Raw genomic sequence first — 23151 nt, forward strand, 5'->3', positions numbered from 1 at the left:
CATGGGTTAGTGAAAATGTACAAACCATCATCAACAAAAAACAGCCCCTTCATGTTCTAAGTTAATTTCTCTCTGTAATATTTTTTCTTAAAAAAAATGCTTTTTAAGCAAAAAAAGCTCACAGTTCAAATATATAATTCACTAAATCAAGTTGTATGCCACTCATTACGTTTTTTAACTAAAGCACTAAAGATAATGTATTTCAAATGCCACTGGACTCCCTCAATAAATATCATTTCATAGGCAACAAAAATAAACCTATGTCCTTCAAGCCGTCTCTTGAAACAAACATCTATTAATGTATCACAAACAGTTTTCACGGTGAGTGCACTAGTTTTGGAAAAGGTGATCTTTTGAAACGTTAGAAGCCGCTGGGCCAGGAGTCTGAGCCAAGCCCTTGACTTGCGGGAGCGCTGGGCGTGTTGAGGAAATGCACGAGGGCAGTCTGGCTGCAGCGTGGAGGGAGCGCCGCTGAGGAGCGGCGTGAGATTTGGTGGGAAAGGCGCAGGTGAGCGCCCCGGGTCCAAGCAAAGGAGTTTTGCACTGTGTTTGGTGGGCAGTGGGGAGCCAGGGAAGCTCTTAGAGCAGAAGAATGGCAGGGCCGCATCTGCGCAAAGCCATGGTGTCAAGGCTGTGTTGGGAAGACCGGGACGGAGGACCGTGCAGCAGCTCCGGGTAAAAGATCCGAATGCACTTGCGGGGTGGGGCAGGGCGGGGACCCTTTCCCGAAGGGTTAACTGCATGACCTCTTTTGAACTTTGGTGGGCTTGGCTGTTTGGGGCGGGGACGGAATTAAATCCCACGCGCAGTTCGTGATGCCACGGCCCCCAATCCCTCCGCGCCTCTACCGCGGCCCCTCTTCCCAGGCTGGGTGCCGGGGAGGCTGGGCCTCCGGAGCCGGGGGAGGCTGGGCCTCCGGAGCCGGGGGCGGAGCGTCCTTACAGCCGCCGACCAGTCGCAGCGCGGACGCTCGCAGCGGTTCTGATTGAAATTTGCGCCCGCGGAGTTTTCCGACGGCTGTGCGCAGCATTTGGGCGCGGTGAGGGCTGAGCTTGCCGCGTCCGCCCCGGATCGGACCTGCCTGCTGCCACGGGCTCCCCCGGACCGAGCCTGGCGTGGAGAGGCAGCGGCTCGAAGCTGCAGCCATGAGGTGCGGGCTTGCGGAGGGGTAGGGGGCTCAGGAGCCGCCGGCCGGGGCTGGGGCGAGGGGCGGCTTGCTCTGCGGGGGGCGGTACTGGCCCCTTTCCTTGGGGTTTGCACCTGCCTCTTCCTGACCCTGCGGTGCCCTTCTTCCCCGCCCGTGACGGATGTTAATTTTAGGGGTCCCCACGTGCGGACCTCTGGGCTGGGAGCCTAGGGAGCCGCAGACTTTAGAGGCAGCGTGGGAAAAGCAGGGTTGACTCGGAGTCAGGAACACCTGCGTCCGGTTGTCTGGGCTGCTTAACCACGCAAATGCTTCCCTTTGCTGAGGCTCAGCTCCCTCATCCGTGCAATGGGGAGGCATCCCCGGTCCGGAGTGGCGAGGCTCGAGTGCGGCAGACGATGCGTGCGAAGCGTCCTGCAGATGGGGCGCTCTTGGTAAATATCACATCGTCGCGTGCGAGCTGAGGGTAGAGCAGGAGCAGATGGAAACCGTGGACCTGGAGGGAATGCAGGAAGAAACATGGAAGCACTCGACGTACGCCGTGCTGAGCGCTGAGGATGCAGAAGCAAAAAAGCTAGGTGCAGGCCTTGCCCCCAAGGACTTACATCTTACTAAAGAGGGAGCAGTGTCAGGGAAGCCAGGAGGGTCATGTCTGGAGACCTGGAGCCTTCTTTCGTGCAGGTTCTTTCAGGGATGCTACATCGATTGGATTTTTCCTCCTTGAGCCAGAAGTGGAAAGCTTGGCTGGAAGAGAGCTGGGGAATGCTCTGTGTGCGTTGGGGCTGGGGCGGGCAGTGTATGTCTACATCAGATTAGAGATGGTTAAGATTAACCAATCAGAAGCCAGAGTTCCCAGAGGTGGAGGCTGAAGGGCAGGTGCATGGGAGGAAGGGGGAGAGCTTAACTGACAGCAAACAGGCAGACACATTTCTTAAGAGCCAGTTTTGGGTAATAAAAGAAACAGATGGGATAATTTCTGCGCACAAAAGACTTTGTACTACTGCGCCTTCGCAATGCTTATAAATTGCAGTGTCCTGGGAAAACCGTCTGGACTTGGGAGTGTTTGTTGATAGAAATCTTGCCCAGCTGCATGACTGTGGTCAAGTAGTCAACTGGCCTCAGCCTCAGTTTCCTTCATAGGATCATAGATTTATATCTGAAAGGTAGCCTAGAGGTCTTCCATCTGTGACATGGGGCTAACCCGTAAGTGCTGTAGTCTATCCTTTACAGAGCTGTGAAGTTAAGTGAGATAGTATATGTAGAATGAAAGCTAGAAAACCCTTAGCTTTTATCTTTATCTTTGGTGTCCCCCAGACAACATGGGGCAAGCAGCTACAGATCATGGGGAAAGTGGAGTAGGGACCCCAAGGACATTTTTCTTATAAGGATCTAAATCAAAATTTTTTCCCAAATTTATTAATTTTTTTTCATTTTTCAACAATCACTTCCATAAGTTCCAAATTTTCTCCCCTTCCCTCCCCAAGATGGCATCTTATATGGATTCTACAGGTAAGTTCCTATTAAACATTTTCACATCAGTCATGATGCATAGAAGAATTAAAACAAATGGGAGAAACCAAGAGAAAAACAAAACACAACAAAGGAGAAAATAGTCTGCTTCATTCTGTGTGCCAACTGCATATTTCTTTCTCTGGATGTGGATGGCATTTTGCATCATGAGTCCTTTTATCATGTTTTAGGTCCAAGGACATTTTTCATTCAAAAAAGCAAGGTAAGCATCTGTGGATACCATGAAAATCTTAGAACTGGTCAGACTGTTTGCATTTCCAGCTTAGTTGTTGACCTCAGCGTGTTCAGAAAGTTGGAGAATAGTGATTGAATTGAGGAAAGTGCACTGTTCCTATTTATCTCACTAAAGAGTGGGGAGCCTGCATCTTAAGCTACTACTTTGAATATTAGTCCCACAAGAGGAGTTTTTTTTTAACTTTTATGTGTGTGTATCCTTAAAAATATGACCCTTCCACCCCATAAAATCCAATGAAATTGAGAAGACGAGCTATAAACACACTAAAAAAAAAAAAAAAAGAATAATATTAACCAGCACCTTAAGGCATAGTTTCCAAAGGCTTCTTTATCTAGAAATAAGGTTATGTGGAGACCCCAACTATACAAGATATAGCTTAGGTCCAGAACCCAAAGACTCTTAATCTAGGGTCTGTGAAGTTGTTTTAATATTAATTTTATTTATTTTTAGTGTTCTACAATCACTACCATGAAACTTAGGTTTTTTTTCCCCCCTACCTACTCCCCACCTCCCCCCTCCCTCCCTGAGATGGCATACAATTCTATATAGGATCTACACATACATTCGTAATGAATACATTTTCACTATAGTCATGCGGTGTAGAAGAACTAAAACGAATGGGAGAAATCATATAACAAACCAACACATAATACACACACACACACGCTGATCTGCATTCTGCGATTGAGTGGAAGGCATTTTGCCTTAAAAGATTTTTTTTTAAGTCTTTGCATTGCTGTGAAGATCCAAGTCTACCAGAAAAAACTCTTGCACACTGTGGTCGTTGCTGTGCACAAAGTGCTCCTTTCGCTCAGCATCAGTTCATATAAGTCCTTCCAAGCCTCTCTGAAGTCTTCCTGTCCATCATTTTTTATATCATAATAGCATTCTATTACATTCATATACCACAATTTATTCAGCCATTCCCCAGTTGATGGATATCCCTGTGATTTCCAGTTTTTGGCCAGTATGTGAAGTTGTTTTAAAAAAATTTTTGATACTATTTCAATATAATTGATTTCCATTGTAATCCTACGTGTCTTATTTTGTACATTTAAAAACATTATTCCGAGAAGGGCTTCATAGGTTTGACCACCCTGCCAAAGCAGTCCATAAAGACCGTAAAAGATGGTTAGGAGCCCCCTGGTGTGGAAAGTAGGTCATTCCCCAAACCTCTGAGCAGCCAAGACCTGTCAAAGCCCATGCAGTTAGACTCCTTATACTCGTAGACTGATGCCTCATTTCATCACTTAGAATGACTTTATTTTGTTTTGAACACAATTCTAGCAAGCCATATTTTCAAGTCAGTGGGTAGATTTCTGTGCTGGGATAAGGAAGCTGCACATTTGATAAGGGTAGGTGGAGTTTGGCTAATCAGTACTGCCAATAGCTGTTACACTAACATACAGGGGAGAGGTAGAAAGGAAGCAGACATGTCCAGAAGCTTCACTTTCAGAGGACATTGAGTATATTGACCAATAGCCCTAGATCTGGAATTCTTCACCTTTTGTGTGTTATGGCTGTCTCTGACACCTTCTTAGAATCACGTTTTTTAAATAATTGAGGGAAATGATGAATTTCAGTTAGAGAATAGTGGAAATAAAGATATATGTGTGTATGTATATTAATTCAATGGGGAAACATATAATATTTGTATACATATGTGTATATATATGTGTGTGTGTGTATATACACACACACACACACACACATACATACATATATTCCCCCATTGAATTTCACGGATCCTGAATCTGTGGACCCCTGGGTTAGGAACTCCTCTCCCATGTCCTACTAATAAAGAAATTTATTTGCCTTGACTATGCTCATTTCTTACAAGGTTTCTGTTTTTGTCTTATTTGTTTTAAGTGGGAAGTAGGGGGTGAAAGAATATTTTTGTTCATTGAAAAGAATAAAATAAAAGTAAAATAATATTAAAAAATAAATTTAATAAAATTTTTATTTAAATAAATTAAAATATTGATAAAAATAAAATAAAAAACTGCCTGAGGTGTTTTAATTTAGCATAGGACACTGAAGATGACTTCTGCTTTATTATCCTCCCATTCATTTGTCTTGATAGGGTGCTGCTTTTCAGAGCTAGGTCAAGTCAGCCAAGGTTCTTGGGGAAAATAGCACCTCAGTCTTAGGCAGTTTTGTGGTTCTGACTTGATGCTGAATAGAAACTAGAAATGTTATTTGTATATATTTTCCCCAAAAGCTGAACACTAGAACTTCCCTGTTAAGTCTTTTCCTTCTGGAATAAGTATGTATTGAATTGAGTTGGATCCTGGAGGAGGGCTCAGTAAAAAAGGAGCTTCCATAGGCATCTGACCTGATTCCCTCAATTCTCCAACCCTGCTAGTTGTCTGTCTAGCCTCCTTCTCCCTTTTTTCCTCATGAAGGTTTTAAATTCTAGTAATTTCAGTCACCATGGTTGCATTAGCTCTCTTTCCACTCATTTCCTGCTGCCGGTATTGGAGAGTTGTTGGCTCAACTTCTATAAGTAGTCTCTGAACTTTCTTAGGGGAGTGGCTGTTGAATGGTCAAGTAAAACATTTGGGAAATGAGGTCATTCCAGTTCTGGACTGGAATACTAGAGCCCTTGTTTGGTAACAGAAGTTGAATGCAAAAGCAAGGCCTTTTTTTTGTATGGATGTAGCTGTAAGAATAGGTTCAGAGTCAGCCAAGGTTGCTGATGAATCCTAAGGCTAACAAAAGAGGTTTTGAAAGCTATGTTGGGGAAATGGATGATCAGATAAGGGACAGGCCCTCCTGCTTGGGAGGATAGGGGTATTGAAAACTGGTGCCAGAACTTTTGATTTTTGTCCAGTTTCTACTTTCCCTGATGAGAACGATCTCAGAATTGGAAAGGACAGAATGAAAATTACTAATAGGGATTTAATACTCAAATAAGGAAGTTGTAAAAGAGCACTTCGTTGTCCTTGGTGAGTTCAGTCATTAGGTGCTGATGAATTATCTAGTGGAGGACTGAAATATCTGACACGTGTTATTGCTGAGCTACTCTGATTTTTGAAAGATCGTGAAAAATTGGAAAGAGGTTGTAAGATTGAGAGGTTCAATGGCTGTCCTGATTTTCCAAAAAGGGGAAGAGAAAGGAGTCTACTATAGGTCAATGAGCTTGGCTTTGTTTCTTGGAAAAATTCTAGAACATATTATTAAAGGGATGGTTAGTGAACATCTGGAAAAGGAAGCAGAGATCACAGAGAACCAGTTTGGTTTTATTAAGAATGTTGTTTTTCAGTCATGTCTGACTCTTCATGACTCCATTTAGGATTTTCCTGGCAAAGATATTGGGAGTGGTTTGCCATTTTCTTCTTTAGGTCATTTTACAGATGAGGAAACTGAGGCATTCAGGGTTAAGTGGCTTGCCCAGGGTATCACACAGTTAATAAATGTCTAAGGCCAGATTTGAACTCACAAAGATGAGTCTTCCAGTCTCCAGGCCCCGCACTCTATCTGCTATGCCACCTATCTAACCTTTTATTAAGAATAGATGGTGCCAGATTCTCCTGTCACACACTAAAAGTGTCCAAGTAGGTGGGTAACCTAGACATGAAAGGTGATATGATAAACAAATTGGAGCAGAACAGATCATGCCGCATTAATAATTCCTTTTTTGGACAAGATTACTGTTAAAAGAATAATTATTTATTTGAGGCTTCACCTTTATTAATGAGGCAAAACTCAGGGAAAAGACAATTAAAAGGAATTTATTTAAAAAAAACCGTCAAACAGGTACGAAGGACTCACGAAGGAAAATGCTGTCCATATCCAGATAAAGAACGGATGTGCTCTGAATGCAGATCAAAGTATCCTTTATTCTTTTTTGTGCTTTTTCCCCCTTTTGCTCTATTTCCTCTTTCACGACTGCAACTAATATAGAAATATATTTTATATTACAGCACATTTTAGGAAAAGGGGAGGGGAGGGAGGGAAAAAAAACTTGAAACTCAGAATCTTAATAAAAATGAATTCTTAATATTGACTTGACATGTAATTGGAAAAAAATAACATTAAAAATGTCCAAGTAGTAGCACATTTAAGAGCTGACCACTAGAGATCAGCAAGGGATTCAAGATGAGGCCAGCTTTTACTGATAATTTTCATATTAAAATAGACAAGTTGGATAGATCCACGGCAGCAAAAGGTGATGGATGGGCTACGATGTCTTGGCGCCTCTCCAGTTGCTGGTACATGATAGCTAACAGTTAGGGGGTGACCAAGCATGTGCTGGGTAGTAGGTAATAACAAAAACTGCAGACTGGGGGGGCATTCTCTCTATACTGGTTGACAAGCAGAGCTTGGAACCAGTAGGGTCACCGAGAAAGCATAACTTTCAATATTACTAGACTAGTAGAACCGAGGAATATTGAAAAATAGTTCATATGGATTTTAGTAAAACATGAGAGAGAATGCTAATGTCCTTTTTGTAGAAAAGATAGAAAGATAAAGAATATATCTTAGTTTAGTCAGGTTAAGCCAGAACTGATTGAATAAACTTAAATACGCATTAGTGGTTTGATGTCAGCTCAGAAAGGAGTCTCTAATACGGAAGAATATTAGAATATTAAGATTAGAAGAATCTATGCTTGGCACTTTGCTGTTTAACATTTTTACCAGTGATTTGGATAAAGGCATAAAAAGGATGCTTATGCTTTCAGGTACCAAATTAGCTAATAAACTGGACAAAAGGTTTAGGATTAAAAGTTATCTTCACAGATCAGAATATTATGCCACATCTAATTAAGATAGAATCTTAAAGGGATAAATTTAGGTTCTAAATACCAATCTCACAAGTAGAAAATGAGATCAGTGTGACTGGAAAGCAAATTGTTGGGAAAAGATCTGTGAGTTTTAATGGTCTGCAAGCTTAGAATATGACAGCCATAAAACCCCCAAAACAAAAACCCTGAAAGCAGTCTGAGGCTACATCAGAAGAGGCGGAGAATCCAGGACTAGGGAGGTGAGAACTGTACTCTTCCTTGGTCAGACAGCATCTTGAATATTATGTTCAGTTCTGGGCACCACATTTATTTATTTTGATTTTTTCTTAAAACAGTTTTTAAAAGCACATTTTATTGATTTTTTTTTTTTACTTCATTGTCATTTCTTGACCAGGTTGATTCCTCTCTTATATAATGATCTGATTTAACAATGTGTACCATAGTCTTCCCTAATAGCGCCCCCCCCACCCCCATCTCTCTGCTGTGAGGAGAGAGGTGTGTTTCACTCTCTGTACTCTGAGACCATGATCGGTCTTTTCACAACTTAAAGCTTAGCTTCTTGGCGATCTTTTCATTTACCTTGTGGTAGTTCTTGTATATATTGTCTTTTTAGTTCTGTTTATTTCAGTTGGACATAGTTGCTGAAGACCCACTTTGTTTCCGCTTCTTTGCTATTTCTGGACTTTTAATAGCCTCTCATTTGTTCTCCCTGCCACATTCTTCCCTTCTCCAATCCATCTTCCATATAGCTGCCAGATTGAAATTCCAAAAGTGCCAGTCTGACCAAGTCACTCCCTTATTTATTAAATTCAGTTGACTGATTCTAAGATCAAGTATAAACTCTGTTGTATATTTAAAGTCCATCACAAACTGACCCCCAAACCAAGGGGCAGCCTAAAGCAGCTAGGTGGTGCAGTGGATTACTGGGCCTGGAATTAGGAAGACCCGAGTTCAAATTTGACCTCAGACACTTACTAACTTGTGACTCTGGGCAAGTCACTTAGAAAAAACAAGACAAAAACCTCTGCCTGCCTCAGTTTCGTTAACTGTAAAATGGAAATAATAAGCCAATTTACATGAAGATCAAATGAGATAATATTTGTTGAGTCTTAGCACCATGCCTGATGTAGTAGGGGCTTGATAAATGTGTGTTTCCTTCCTTTCAAACATGTTTCTATATGTTACTCCCCTTTACATGCTTGGTGGTTATAGAGCTTGCTGATTTCCATGTGTCACTTAAGTTCCTTTCTCCTGTCTTTGTATAGGCCGTCCCATAGGATGAGGACAAATTCCCTTCTCTCTTTCACCTATTAGAATCCTTGATTTCCTTCAGGGGTCATCTTGGGCATCACTTTCTATGTGGATCTTTTCCTGATTCCTCCCCAGCTGCCTAGTGTCTTCCCCTCAAAATTGCCTTGTTTCGTACATATTTGATATGCACCCATGTATGTATGGGTTGTGTCCCCTGTTAGAATGTAAACTTTCTGAAGCTAGGGACGATTTTACTTTCTTCTTTCTATCTTCAGTGCCTATCACAGTGCCTCGTACATAGTAGGTGCTTAATATGTGCTGGTGGATTGATTGATTGCTATCAAGTGCTGCTACGAATATTACTGTATTTATTGGATCTTTTTTTCTGTCTTTTGGCTTCCTTGACCAGTAGAATGACTGGTGGATCAAAAGTATGGACTGTTTTATTTGTTCTTCTTAAATCACTCCAAACTGATGTCCAGAATAGTTGAACCAATTCATAGCCCCATCAACATTGTATTAGTATTGGATGTCAAATTTTAGGAAGGATTTTATTAAGCCAGGTTTTACACTGGTATACGGCAACCATGCTGGCATATAGAACTTGAGTTGTAACAGGAAGGTTTAAGGAAATACTCAAGCAGGACGTGATAACTGTTTTCAGGCGTTTGAAGGTCCATCACATGGAAGATGGATTAAATATTTTTCTGCTTAGTCTTAGAGGGCAGAACCAGAGCAACCAGGGACAGTTGTGAAGAGGAATATTTAGGTTCAAAGTAAGAAAAATCCCCAACCAATTAGAGCTGTTTTCCGTGGAATAGACTTCCTTGGAAGGTAGTGGGTTTCCCCTCAAAGAATGTCTTGAAACAAAAACTAGATGACTACTTGCCCAGAACCTAGTACAGTGCCTAGTACGTGGTAGGTACTCAGTTACTGATGGAGTATAGAGGGTGTTCTTGTTCAGATACAGGTTGTATTAGATGATGACCTTTGGGGTCCCTTCCAACTCAGAGATCTGTGATTCTGTGGGTTCTGAATGGAGATAAATTCTGGGGAAAATAACGACCTGTAGTCTATACATATAGGTGTGAAAACCTGAATTACATGCATATGCAGAGCAGAAAATGAGCCGTCAGTTACTGGGGGGACAAAAAAGAACAATTGGCAGTAAGAACCCTACAATCTGAACGCATGTTCCTGTTTGAAGCTCTGTCACATAGGTAAGACTGAGTAGCTGAAGACAGGGATGAAAGAAGTTGATGAGGGTTAAACACACATTAAAACACAATTTTGATGGCTTTCCTTCCGCTTAGTTTCTTGAGATGAGTGGGTGATAGTTGGGTAAACTGATGCTGGAACTGCTGGAAAGTCCTGCTAGAACTGCGAGAAAGAAAGTCAACAAGTTAACAAGCGTTTATTAAGCACCAACTGTGTGCCAGGCTTTACATTAAGCCCTGAGATTACAAAGAAAGGGAAAAGACGGTCCCTGCTCTCAAGTTTATTGGGAGGGGCGTGGGCTACAACATGCGAACAACTATGTACAAATGACATACAGACAAGAGAATGGCGGAGGAAGGCACCAGCGTTATGGGGGGTCAGCAAAGACTGCTTGCAGAAGGAAGGGTTTTAGCTGAAATTTATTGAGAGTTTGCTTTAGGACACAGGCTATGTCTTAGACTTTTTTGTCTTTGAATGTAGTAGGGGATTAATAAATATTGTTCGTTCATTGAGTGACAGAGGAATTAGTAGGGATGCTCCATACACCCCAGATGTATAATACAATCATGGTCTTTATCGCCTATTTGAGGACCCGATGGTTTGTTGTGAACAAGGTCGGTATGAGAAAATAACCTTTGTACAAGTTGTTGGATTTTTCTGATGCTGTTTTCATGCATTATTCACCGTATGCCCTCTAGAGGTGGGAGTATAGATGAAGAAAAGATACCTTTATTTTCATGACTTAAATTGGTATTTTGCTCTAATGATGATGCCAGAGTTGGGAAATGTTTTTTGTTCCGGTTAGAGGAAAAAAGCATTAGGAAAGACTGCGTGAATTGGGAGACGGCAGGCGTAGATGTAGATCCCATCTGGTTGTGCCACCAGATAATAGCATAGCTTAAGTTTTCTGGCCTTAGTTTCTTTTATTTTATGTATTATAGACGCTTTAAAAATTTCTGCCACTTCTCAGTAATTTCCACCAATCCAGTAGCATCCTTTCTTATAATAAAGAAATACAGTAATTAAAGCAAATGGATACATTTACAATGTCTGATAACGTATGCCTCGTTGTGAACCTGTGGCCCACCACCTCTCTGCCAAGAAGGGGGAGATATATTTTATCATCAGAGTCTAGGGCTTAGTTTCTTCATTTATAAAACAGGAGTTTTGTCTATCTCTGTGCTCCCCTCCTATTTTGGCATGCTATGATTCTATGGAATGAGGATTGATTAGGAAGGAAGGTTTTCTGCCTTCACGTGACAAAGCAGTTGAGTGACAGTCACTCAAAGATTGCCTGCACTCAACATTATGATCACTTTCTATACCTTCCATTTGGGAACCTTAAAGTAAACAGGGCCCTGAACCTAGGAGTCAGGAAATAGAGTTCTAGATACGGTATTACCCCCAAAAAGGGACATAATCTTGGACACAGCATTTCATTTTTCTGTGTCTGTTTGCTTCTTTGACTTTAAAATAAATATAATACCTTATAGGATTATTATAAGCATCAAATTAGATGATATGAAAGTGCTTGAAATATATAAAACTGAATGAAAATATACACGTTTTTAAAAAAGGTTTTTTTATACTTTTAGTTTTTTTAATACCTCCCAAAAAACTTGCCCTACCTCTCTGAGTCCTCCATTGCTAAAATAAAAAATAAATAACCCAAACTGACCAATAAAACAACCTCCTCTGATATACGCAAGATTTCAATTCTGCAGTCCCTCACATCTGTACCAAGAGGGAAGAAATGTATTTAATTATGTTCTCTCAGGTTGAGATTGATAATTGCAACTACTTTGAGTTTGGCCTCCTTTTTAAAGGTGTTGCTTTGACTTACGTAATTGGTTTTCTCGGTTCTGCCTACCTCATTCTGTATCAGTTCACACAAATCTTCCTGAGCATCTCCAAATTACTTATCATCGTTGTTTCTTATGACACAGCAGTGTTCTATTGTAACCCGATTTGTTCAGTCTTTCTCCCTCAGCTGAGAAGGGACCCACTTTGCTTCTATTTGTTTCTCCTTGTTTTTTACCACCACTAATTTCCTTCAGTGAGGTGCTGGCTGTGGAATCAATGGCATATCTCTACAAAGCCCTGAGCTTTCTTCAGGATCTCTTTGAGGCAATGGGGATTCCAGAAGACCAGAGGCTAGCAAGGACGGAAGTGGTGAAAGTGAGTCTAGCTTTTAACTGCTAGTGTTGTTCATGGTCTTCAGAGTCCATAAATTTGTTTTATTTTAATATTTTGGTAACTATATTTCAGTATAATTGGTGTCTTTTGTAATCTCACATTTTTTTATGCATTTAAAAACATGATTCTGAGAAGGGGTTCGTAGGTATAACCAAACGGTCAGCAGGTTCCTTGACACAAAAGCAGTTGAGAATCTGCTCTTGAAGGGGATACTAGCGGAGACAAAGAGCATATTGAAAGGTATGTTAGGCATGCTGTTTGCATGTTAGGCATCAGTGGATTTCACTTCTGCCAACGTTTCTTAAGCACCAGCCAGGCACCAGCTCTGCGATAGAGATAGAAATTAAAAAATGAAATAATCCCTTCTTTCAAGGAGTTTATATTCTACTGGAGAAAGAATTTGTATTACTTAGTATTTATTTTTCATTTTTCTGTATAAGTGAAAAATAAATGCAAAGTCATTCCAAGAGAGTGTGGGGAGACTATTGCCCAGCAAATAGCATCTAGCACTAGACTTTGGATTTGGGGGGTTTGAGAGAATATTTCCTTACTTAAAATTAGCTGGAGGGTGCTGGCTTGCAGTTAGGTGGATCAGGGTATAGACCACTGACCCTGGCATTAGGAGGACCTGAGTCCCAATCTAGCCTCAGACACTTACTAACTGGACAAGTCATTTAACCATGATTCCAAATTTCCAAAGAAATTAGCTGTACGTTGCCAGATCAACAAGGTTTTACCTGAGCATCGCTCTTGAAACTACTGGGTTTTCATGTTCTCAAGAATGTGAAGAGGATGGATTGCTGATTTGTTCCCTCCTCATGCCATAGAGCCTGTTGGACATGATAATTGCAGAGGAAGAGGATAGGAAGTGGATGCTTCTGGAAAGCATAGCATCACATCGAAAACAACTAGATAGTCTGTGCTTTGAATTAAAGGTGGAACATTTTCAAGTAAGTTCTGAACTAATTGGAATATTTTCCCAGTCTTCTTCAGCCTCCCCGCCTTCAGATTCCCTTTTTACGGTTCATGGGGGCTGAGGGGAGGAGGGCGGTGTTTGAACAGCACTTATGTGGTTTTCCTCTTGCACAGGAGGAAGAGGGCCTCACCATGCTGCAGCTGGAGAAGGACTTACGCATCCAACTGGAAGTCAGATTAAAGCAGAAGGAGGATAGGAGGCATGAGCTGAAAAGGCTTCAGGAGCAAGACCGGGCCTTCTGTGAGGTCCTCCACACAACTCCCTACAGCACAGACAGGGACTCAGTGCCCAGCTTGGAGGAGCTGGACCAGTTCAGATGCTACTTGGCAACCCTGGCGGAAACAAAGGTATGCAGTGGAGACCCCTGGCGCTTCAAGTGTCTGCATTTTAGTCAGCAGGAGACCCTTCCCTGACACGGATCACAGCCTTCCTGCTGATAGATGGTGGTGGTTGTTTACAATCGATGACTTTATCCTCAAAACGACCTTGTAAAATATTCTCATCATCCCCATTTTGCAGATGAAGAAACTGAGGTTTAAAGAGTTCCTTTCTGGTGCTATTTCTATTGTATCACAGTTTTTTTTTCAAGTATAATTTTCTCACTTTATTTTTCATGTTTTTTTAAAAATATGGCTAATAGGCAAATATGTTTTGCATGTTTTCACATGTATAGTTGATATCACATTGCTTGCCTTCTCAGTGAGTGTGGGGAAGTTTGGGAGAGAGAGAATTTGGAGCTCAAAAGTTAAAAAGAAAAGAATGCTGAAGAAAAATAATAACATGTAAAATATTTTTTAAAAATCAAAATTTTATCTTTGTTAGCTCATCTGGCAGATATTTTTAATTCTATGAATGAACCACAGCTCTCAATTTTCATCATGGATGCTCCTAAAAAATTTACAATCTTTCTTGACTAAATTTATAACATGATAGAACAGATTAGAGGCCTACATTGTTGCAAAACTTTGAAATTCTGAAGGAAGTGCTTTTACCAAGACGGAGCTCAGATAAAAAAAAAAATTTCTACAGATTCTTTGAAAATAGAAATCTGTAAATTCTTGGAAACACTTTAAATGTCTTTCAAAAGTTATTTTTATCTTAATGATGTTAAAATTGAACTATTGATTTCCATTCCTTTTGATACAAATTATATTAAAGATGAGCTGATTGATCTTAGGGCAAAAAAAATGACTACAGTTGAAGTGTAACTTAAACGATCTTGGTGAATTCTGTTGCTCCTAGAGAGAAGACCTATCTGAACCCTATAAAGCAAAATATGGAAGCTTCAGTTCAATTTGCAACAGCATATCTTTATGAATTTCTAACAATTGTAGCCATCAAAACAAAACGATCAAAATGTTAGCCATTCTAAAGGATGTGGTTGTTGCCTTGGCCAAAACCATTTCACAATTTAATGTTCTTTTTTAAGCAAAAAAGCCTTAATACTTATATACCTTTTTTATTATTTTTAATTTATTTCTTTTCTGTTTTCAACAGTCACTTCCATAAGTTTAAAATTTTCTCTCCCTTCCTCCCCTAGATGCCATGTAATCTTATATGGATTCTATACATACATTCTTATTAAACACATTTTCCTATTAGTCATCACATTGTCTTTCTTAAAGAGGTGCTGTGGTTTAAAAGTTCATCACCTTGTGGCCCTCCTACTGTGGCCCCCACCCAGCTCAGCTAGCTTCTTCAGAGTAGATATGTATGTAGTTCATAGGTCCATATTTGAGGCCTTTTTAGCTTGTGAGGACCTGCCAGGGCTCGCATCCTGCTGCCACAACTTTCAGGGACCCAGGGCTACCTCCATGTCAGGCTGAGGCATTAGAGTTGAAGCTTCGCACGCATAGGCACCTTTTCTGAAAGTCACTTCAACTCACTCTGAGAGGGACACGTATAATTTCTATGCTCTTCTAGGAATGCAGACAGGAGGAACTTAACAGGACAAAGAGGCAGATCCTATTCCTTATGGAAGAGCTAGATTATACCCCAGACACAAGTGTTGAAAAGGATGTATTATGTGAAGATGAAGACGCTGCTGATCTGTCATTGGAAAAACTTGCAGCTCTGCGTGACCTGCTCCATCAGGTATGGAGATCTTGACCCGAGGTCCTGTTTGAAAGTCTAGTCTGTTGTTGAGAGCGTGTTAGGATCAGAACCTCGAGAGTGTCTTGTTCTGTGAGTTGGAATGCTCATCCAAAGCCTTAAGAGTGCCCAGTATTTTTTAATAACACTTCACTCTTTTTGTCACCTATTTCTAACGGGAAAGGGGAAACTTTGTACTAAGAATTGAGGAGGAAAAATGGGAGAGAAAAGCTAAAGAACTAAAAATCTCTTTTTGAATTCAAGTTTACGAAAAAGCAGATGTCCAAATGAATGAAAGACATTTAACTAATAAGATGACAGGTAGGTAACTGTGGGGAGGGATGGGGGTGCTGATGTTTGAGCAGTGCTGATGTGGCTTTCCTCCTGTGGAGGAGGAAGAGGGCATCACTGTCCTGCTGAAGTTCCGAGTGTGTATCTGACTTGCAACTACTCCATTCCAGAGTATGTGTGCTTATAAACTGCTCCGTTAGATCATAAGCTCCTTGAGGGCAGGGGCTATTTTTGCCTCTTTTTGTATTCCCAGTGCTTGGCACAGCGTCTGGCACATAGTAGGCACATTTATTGATTCATCCCCTTTGTCAACCTAGTGTTTGGTGAGAATTTCTAGACTGGGATGCTGAAGTTCTGTACTGTGGCATTTCCCTGAAATGATGATTTCTGGACGTTTCATAGTCCATATGCTGAAAAAATTGTGAATACAAACATAACCTCCTGATTTAATGCGAAGACTCATTTGCTGTCCCTCTCCCTACAAGCTGGTGTGTTTTAGGCATCTACTCTGTGAAGGTGAATGATATACTGTGAAGCAGCCCTTTTCTCTAATTTTTTCTTTTCTCTAATTTTTTCTTTTCTCTCCTTCTTCTTTCTCCTTCCTTCCTTCCTTCCCTCCCTTCCTCCCTCCCTCCCTCCCAGTTAGAGGTGCTGAGAGCTGAGAATGAAATTGTGTGTGAAGAACTACATTCTCAAATCCAAAAGCTATGGGACAAGTTACAAGTTCCCTATGAGGAGAGAGAAGTCCTGGCTACATTGATGACTGGGTCTATACTCAAGAGGAGAAAAGCGGTAAGGAAACACAGTAGGCATTAGAAGCGCTGGCTGGGGAGACAGTGGCTTTGAGTTTGCTTTCTCCCATCCCTCGAATGCCCTCTTATCACCTCCCTAGTTTCCTTTGAAATTTGACACAAGTGCTACTTGCTACCTGAAGTCTTTCTTGATCTCCCCCAGCTACTGGCATTTCTCCCAACCCTCATTTCTTTCTGGTTATTTTGTATGTGATTATTAATGTATATGCCATTTCCCCTGATAGGATGTAAATTTCCTTAGGGCAGGGACTATTTCATTTTTGTTTTTGATAGTACCTGGCACAAAGTTGGTGCTTAATAAATGCTTGTATATTGATTAACTGGGCCAGCCATTGGAGTCTGTAAGGGTTGTTTTTTATAAAACGTTTCCTTTGAAAGCGATTTTAAATAGGCCCTGTTCCTTAAATCCAGTTCACAAGACTTCTTTTGCTGGGAAGCTCTTTTGTGATTTTACTCTTGGAAACCATCATGGAACAAAGGTTTGAATAGTTAGCATTTTGAAAAATGGCCTAATGATCCATTACTGTATATCCTGCCCTGTTGGGGTAAGCTGATATCCACAAAACCCATCCTATAGGAAAGAAAATTCTTTCTTAGTGCCTTGAACTAAGGCCTGGTGTCTGGCCCATTAAAAAGAGAAAAGAAAGGTAGCAGAGCTCAGGCGAATAGTCAGTATAAGATTGTGATGGAATACTATTGTGCTATAAGTAATGATACGCTTGATGATATTGAAAAAACGTGGAAAGACTTGCATGAAATAATGAGCAAAATGGGCAGAACCAAGAAAACAGTGTATACAGTAACAGCAATGTTGTTTTAAGAATGACTTTGAGCAAATAAGTCATTTTGACTATTGTAAATACCCAGATTAACTATAAAGGTCATATGAAGCAAGATGTTATCTTCATCCAGAGGTAGACGTGATAAATAGAAGTATGTATAGAATAATTTTACATAGGCATACCTATTTGTGTCTAAAGGTGGCCATTTCTAGGTCAGGAGGGAGGAAAGAAAAAAGGGAAAAAAAGAATTTTACATGATATTACATTATATGTAATACATTATGAATACTTTATAATATTATATTGTTATATTTAAAAGGGATAGCAAGTTGTACATAATAGATTTGCAGTTTCATATACAGTCATCTTTTTATTATACTATGTCATGGAAAATTGGTTTTATTCCATACATTAAATTGAAGAAAGAAGAGAGCACGCTCTTTCTGATGCTTCCTTTCCCTTTTGGCAGCTTCAGTCAGAAGCCGATCGGTTAGGAGAGCTGAAGATTCAGAGCCTGAAAAAGGTGATCGAATCTGTCCGAGATGAGCTGGCTCTGTATTGGGAAAAGTGCTTCTACAGCCAGGAGCAGAGAGAGGCCTTTGGTGCCTACTATGATGGTTGGTTTGGGAGAGGTCAACGCAGTCCTATAGATGAACCTGTCTGTCCACTCTTTTGTGTTACCCTATTTTCACTTATTTGTCTAACAGCAAGCATATACATGTATAAGAGGACGTCACACACAGCCTGCCTTTTCTCATTCATGGGATCACAGACTAAGAGTTGAAAGGGATTTTGAAGATAATCTAGTCTGGCTTTCTTATTTTTTAGATGAAAAAAATTAGGTTCAGGTTAATTGATAGGCTGCTCCATGTGAGGCAGTAATGTGATGTGGCAACCAAAAAAACTAACATGATGTGAGGTTGACCTGAGCCATGAAGGAATTGATTTATTTTTGGGGTGAGGAGGGAGAAAAGGGTGCCTGGACCTGTGGTTTCACTGGCATTGGGAAACTTCCAGGGAGGAAATGCCCTGTACCTAGACAGATTGATTGATACCTATTCATAATTTATAATCTTAGCTGCCTAGAGTACTGACAGATATAGTAACTTGTATGGCATCCCATAGCCAGGATTTGTAAGAGGCAGGATCTATAAGCATATTTTATTGACATCAGCTCGCTGTACATAATCCCATAATGCCTCTCAAATCAGCCTGTAATATTGGGACTACCTCTGAATGCCACATTTTACAAAGTGGACCATGACTAAATGATGATAAACAGAATCGTCAAAGGATTGGAAACAATGCTGTGGCAATGATTATTTAAAAGAACTTGGGATCTTTAACCTGGAGAAGAGAAGACTTTGGTGGGAGGGGAGCACAGAAAACATGAGAGGTCTTCAAATATTTGGAGGATTGTGATGGTGGAAAAAGGATTGGATTTGCTGTGCTTGATCCCAGAGGTTACAGAGAAGATCCTTCCAGCAGTGTGGTTTTGTGGGTATTTTCAATAATGGAAAGTTCTCTGTCCCATAAGATGGTCTTTTGTATTGGCAGTACTTTCTTCTCATAAGCTAAAATCTATCTTCTTCTTCCTGTTGGTCCTAGTTAAGTTACCTGAAAGAGAATCAAACAAGTCTGGTCCTTCATTTTTATAATAGCCTTTCAGTTACCTAAGGGGAGACCTGACAGCTTTCCCCAGTCTTCTCTGTGCTTAACTGTTCCATTTTAGACTGGTATTTAAGGCCCCTCACATGCTGCAGAGGTAAATGTGAATCATATTTTGTACGCGAGTGATTCCTTCTATGAGATGGTTACTGGATCCCCATTATGGTCTGGTATTCCTCTTCTGAATAAACTCTGTTTTGTCAGGACCCTTTTAAACTGTGGTTATTTAGGACTAAATACAATACCCAATGGATGAGGATTGGACCAGTGATTTCATTGATATGCAGAACTTCCAGGTGACAAAACTCCCTTTACCAAGGTAGGTTGACATGTTTTCCACAGCTCTTAGTGAGCACTGAGAAGTCAGGTGATTTGCTTGCGGTCACATTTTTGGATTGGTGCCATCTACAGATTTTTTATTTTATAATCATACCTTTTGTGACTGGCCAAGGACAGCCCTCTGAAGCGTATTTGTAGTTTGAGGAAGTGAGAGAAGGGGGGAGAGTTTTGTCCTGTACAGTTAAGCTCAGATTTGTAGGACAGGTCACCCTGGGCTGCATCCTGAGCTCCAAGACTCATTGGAATACATTGTTCCCTTCCCTTCTTCTTCTAGTGGATGCAGAAGTCTTGCATTATGTGACCGTCCTTTCCTTTGTATTTGAAGGTCTTTCTCCTGATTACTTGCAGAAATCATTTCTGAATTGAATTGTTACATTTAACCGTGGTATCTAGGAGTTCGCAGTGTTGGTTTTTTTTTTTTTCTGGAAGCAATTTATGAATTTTTTCAATTGGAGTTTCATTTTCTATGTTTAGAAGTTCTCTTCTATTTTTCCTTCATGATGGTGTTAAAGATTTTTATCTGTTGTGTTCTTCTGGGAGACCTTTGGTGCTTAAGATTATCTCTGTGCAACCTGTCTTCAAAGATAATAGTATGTTTTGTTTGTATAGTGAGCACATTTTCTTTAAATATTATTGTTTCTTGCTTTTTTGTTTCCTAGATCGTCCTTCAGTTGTGTCGTTTTATTCCCAGTCTATCATTCTGTCCTTTGTTTTTTTACAGATTCAAGTTTTTTATTCTCGTTATTTTTGTTGTACAGTCCATAAATTCTACTCCTGTAATTCTTGTTTCTCTTTTAAACTACTTCAAAACAACACCTTCCGGTTGCATGTTCACCTCAAGTTCTACATGGTCTTCTTATCTCAAGAGCTGGATCATTTCTTTTCATTTTGCAGTATTTTTTCATGGATGCTGGAACTCATTCACTAGTTCCAGATGGCATTTTTCCTTCTGTTGTTATTGTTTTTCCTGTTGATTTGTACAAAATCTTTGAGTTTTCTTCTTTCTGAAATCTTTGGTACTTTCTGTCTTTTTTTCTCCTCTTATTTTCCTTATCACTCACTTCTGACTCCCTCTTCTCTAACTGTGGTTTCTTTGGGGACTGAATTTCAGAGCATCTCAGCCTCTTCCCACCAAAGTGCATTTCATTGTTTACCAGCCTAGGTTTTTGCCCTAAGTAGTACCTTTTGGGTCTGAAGCTATGCTCTTTCTCTCAGGCTTATTGTAGAAAGCCGTACAGCTCTCCATCAATACAGTGTCCTGATGATCTGTTCCACCATCTCTGTTCTTCAGTTCTCTGACCTGGCGCTAGAAGTTCAGAAATTTGTTCCACTGGTGTTGGGGTGGATTTTGATGTAAGATTGTGTCATGTTCTTGGGTCTCCTAGTGCTGGTAGCATGGGAGCTAGGGATGGGTCAAGGTCAGGGTCAATGGGCTTCAGTTTCTGAGTTTAGGAGGATATTTTTTACCTTTTTTTTAAAAAAAATTCTAGGTGTATTAGACCATGGAAACAGTGAAAGTTGTTTATCTTTGGTACATTATTTCTGTTTTGGAGTTTGAGGTTGTAGGAACCAGAGAAATTGTCTAGTCTACCATCTTGTTGCTCACATGATCCATTGGTTATTATTTTTATTAATAACAATTTGGTGAGAGGATAGTTGGAAAATAAATGGTAAAGATAGGGGCAGGCCTACTAGGTTACAGTAATTGTTAAATAATTAGTAAGAGATTAAGAGGCGCTAACCTAGGAAGGTGGCAGTGGAAATGAAAAGGAAGTGATGGCTATAAGAGGCATTTCAGAGAAAGAATGAATAGGATTTGACAACTGAGAGGGAGGAGGTTAAAAATGTCTTTGAGGTTTTGAGGCCAGGTGATGTCATTGATAGAAATAGAAAAAAATGCAAGAAGGGGAGGTTTGTTTCCAGTAGGAAAGACGTTCCATTCTAGATGTCCTAAATCAGTGATGATGGCAGGACATGGAAATGAAGATGTCCTACTAGGTGATTGTAGATATGAGATTAGAATTTGAGTTGGCAGAATGCGAGTTGCTTGAGGGAGGAGACTTTTTCATCCCCAGTGCCTAGCGTAGTTCCTTGCATATTAGTTGGAACTCAGTAAAGATTTGGGTGAAACTGAATGTCAGTTTGAGGGTCATCCAGATAGAGTATAGTTGAAGCTGACTGAGTTGGCTTTCCAAGGGGAAATTAAAGATATGATAATATGTCATGTATACTGACTGATAACTGTGGGAAGGGAAATAATAATAATAGCTAACATTGACATAAAGCTTTAAAGTTTGCAAATCCCTTTATGTATATTATTTCCTACAATTCTGTGAGGCAAGTTCTATTACTATCCCCATTTTACAGATGAGGAAACTTAGGTTGAGAGAGCTTAAATGACTTGCTTGGAGATATATAGCTAGTAAGTCTTGGGGGTAGAATTTGAATTCAGGTCTTTCTGACTCTAAGCCCAGTGCTGTGTCCACTATGATAGGGTAACAGGAGAAATCTGAAGTGATCTAGGAATATTTGAAAAGAGAGGATCACACTGTTCGCTGGGGAATTGGGAAAGGAATCATCCGAAGGACGTGGCACCAGAGCTAAACCTTGACAAAAGGGAGGTATTTCAGTAGGTGGACATGAGGAAGAAATGCATTTGAGTGATAGGAAACCACTTATACAAATGTACAGAGTCTGGAGAGTTCAGGGTAAGACTGGGGAACATCCAGCAGTCCAGTTTATCTGGACTGTAAGATTCACAAAGGAAATAATATGAAATGAGGCTACAAAAGTAAATTGGAGACAAAATGGAGAGTCTCTTAAATTCTAGGCTAAAGAGTTTGTGTTTTATCCTGTAGACAATAGGTTTGGAGGCTTTGGACTGATACAATCAGATCTGGGCATTAAGAAGATTGTTTTGGCAGCTGTCTGAGGGATAGGTTGGGAAAGGGGAGAGATGTCATGGAGCCTTGTGTAGAAGCTGGGACTGCAACAGCCCCAAGGGATGACCTCCTCCTTTATGTCCATAGTTAACATAAATAGAAAGTTACTTTAAAGTCACTAGTAGCAATCTACTCACTGGGCTAAAGATGGTGATGTCACTCTGAAAACCTACGCGCACCTTGTGGGTGTCGCTGCCTTTTTCTCATCTTTGTTTCTGTGCTTCTGTTCTTTAAGAGACCATATGGTGAGAAAGTTAGTGAACAATTAAGGTGAATTTGAGCATAGTCTAAAAATACTTCACTAAAAAAATGAACGAAAGTCTAAATTTTGTATTATAGAAGAATGTAGCATGTCTTTGAAAAATAAGAATGTATTCTTTCTCATCAGACTTGCATTAAAGGCTGAGTAGAGAAGTGAGGGGATGTAGGGGAAACGGGGTCATGGCTGTTGAGGGGCATGAAATGTTAATGGAGGTAAATCTGGGTTTTTTCCTCCCTCTTCTGTCTGACCCTGCCCATCACGCAGAAGACTACTCAGAGACGTTGCTCCAGCTCCATGACGCTGAGGTGGTGCAGTTGAAACGTTACTATGAGGTGCACAGAGAGCTCTTTGAAGGCATCCAGAAGTGGGAAGAACATTGGAAACACTTCTTGGAGTTTGAGGTACTTTCCTGATATTTGCAGAACAAGAGGAAAGGCAGCCAAGGAAATGGGGATCGAGAATGGATTGAGGCTTTCATTGGGATTCCTAGATGAAGAAACTCCCTTTAACAAAGCAGGTCCTCCCCTTCTTTGCAATGTACAGTCTTGGATAGTTAGGCATTGCGAGGTTAAGTTAATTGTCCACGATCATTCAGCCAGTATGACAAGCAGTCCTTGAACTAACTCCAGATTTTTCTGCCCCGTTGGCAGCTTTTTGTCTACCATG

General features: G+C 40.6%; 1 protein-coding gene across 3 annotated transcripts in view; it reads left to right on the top strand.

Moving 5' to 3' along the window:
• Positions 1 to 426: 426 nt before the first annotated feature.
• LOC140510254 (protein regulator of cytokinesis 1-like) overlaps positions 427 to 23151 on the top strand; it is a 34445-nt gene continuing 11720 nt past the window's right edge. Inside the window, exons 1-8 of one of the 3 annotated variants that reach the window (XM_072618715.1) lie at positions 427 to 675; positions 12184 to 12304; positions 13150 to 13272; positions 13412 to 13645; positions 15222 to 15392; positions 16323 to 16472; positions 17744 to 17891; positions 22750 to 22886. In XM_072618715.1, the coding sequence (XP_072474816.1) occupies positions 593 to 675; positions 12184 to 12304; positions 13150 to 13272; positions 13412 to 13645; positions 15222 to 15392; positions 16323 to 16472; positions 17744 to 17891; positions 22750 to 22886 (1167 nt within the window). In that variant the 5' untranslated portion in view covers positions 427 to 592. Of the gene's footprint in view, positions 676 to 822; positions 1151 to 12183; positions 12305 to 13149; positions 13273 to 13411; positions 13646 to 15221; positions 15393 to 16322; positions 16473 to 17743; positions 17892 to 22749; positions 22887 to 23151 lie in introns of those variants that run through there. The other 2 variants (XM_072618722.1, XM_072618730.1) reach the window with 2 other exon arrangements.

This window comes from Notamacropus eugenii, chromosome 1 (genome assembly GCF_028372415.1).
Source record: "Notamacropus eugenii isolate mMacEug1 chromosome 1, mMacEug1.pri_v2, whole genome shotgun sequence".
Lineage (NCBI taxonomy): Eukaryota > Metazoa > Chordata > Mammalia > Diprotodontia > Macropodidae > Notamacropus > Notamacropus eugenii.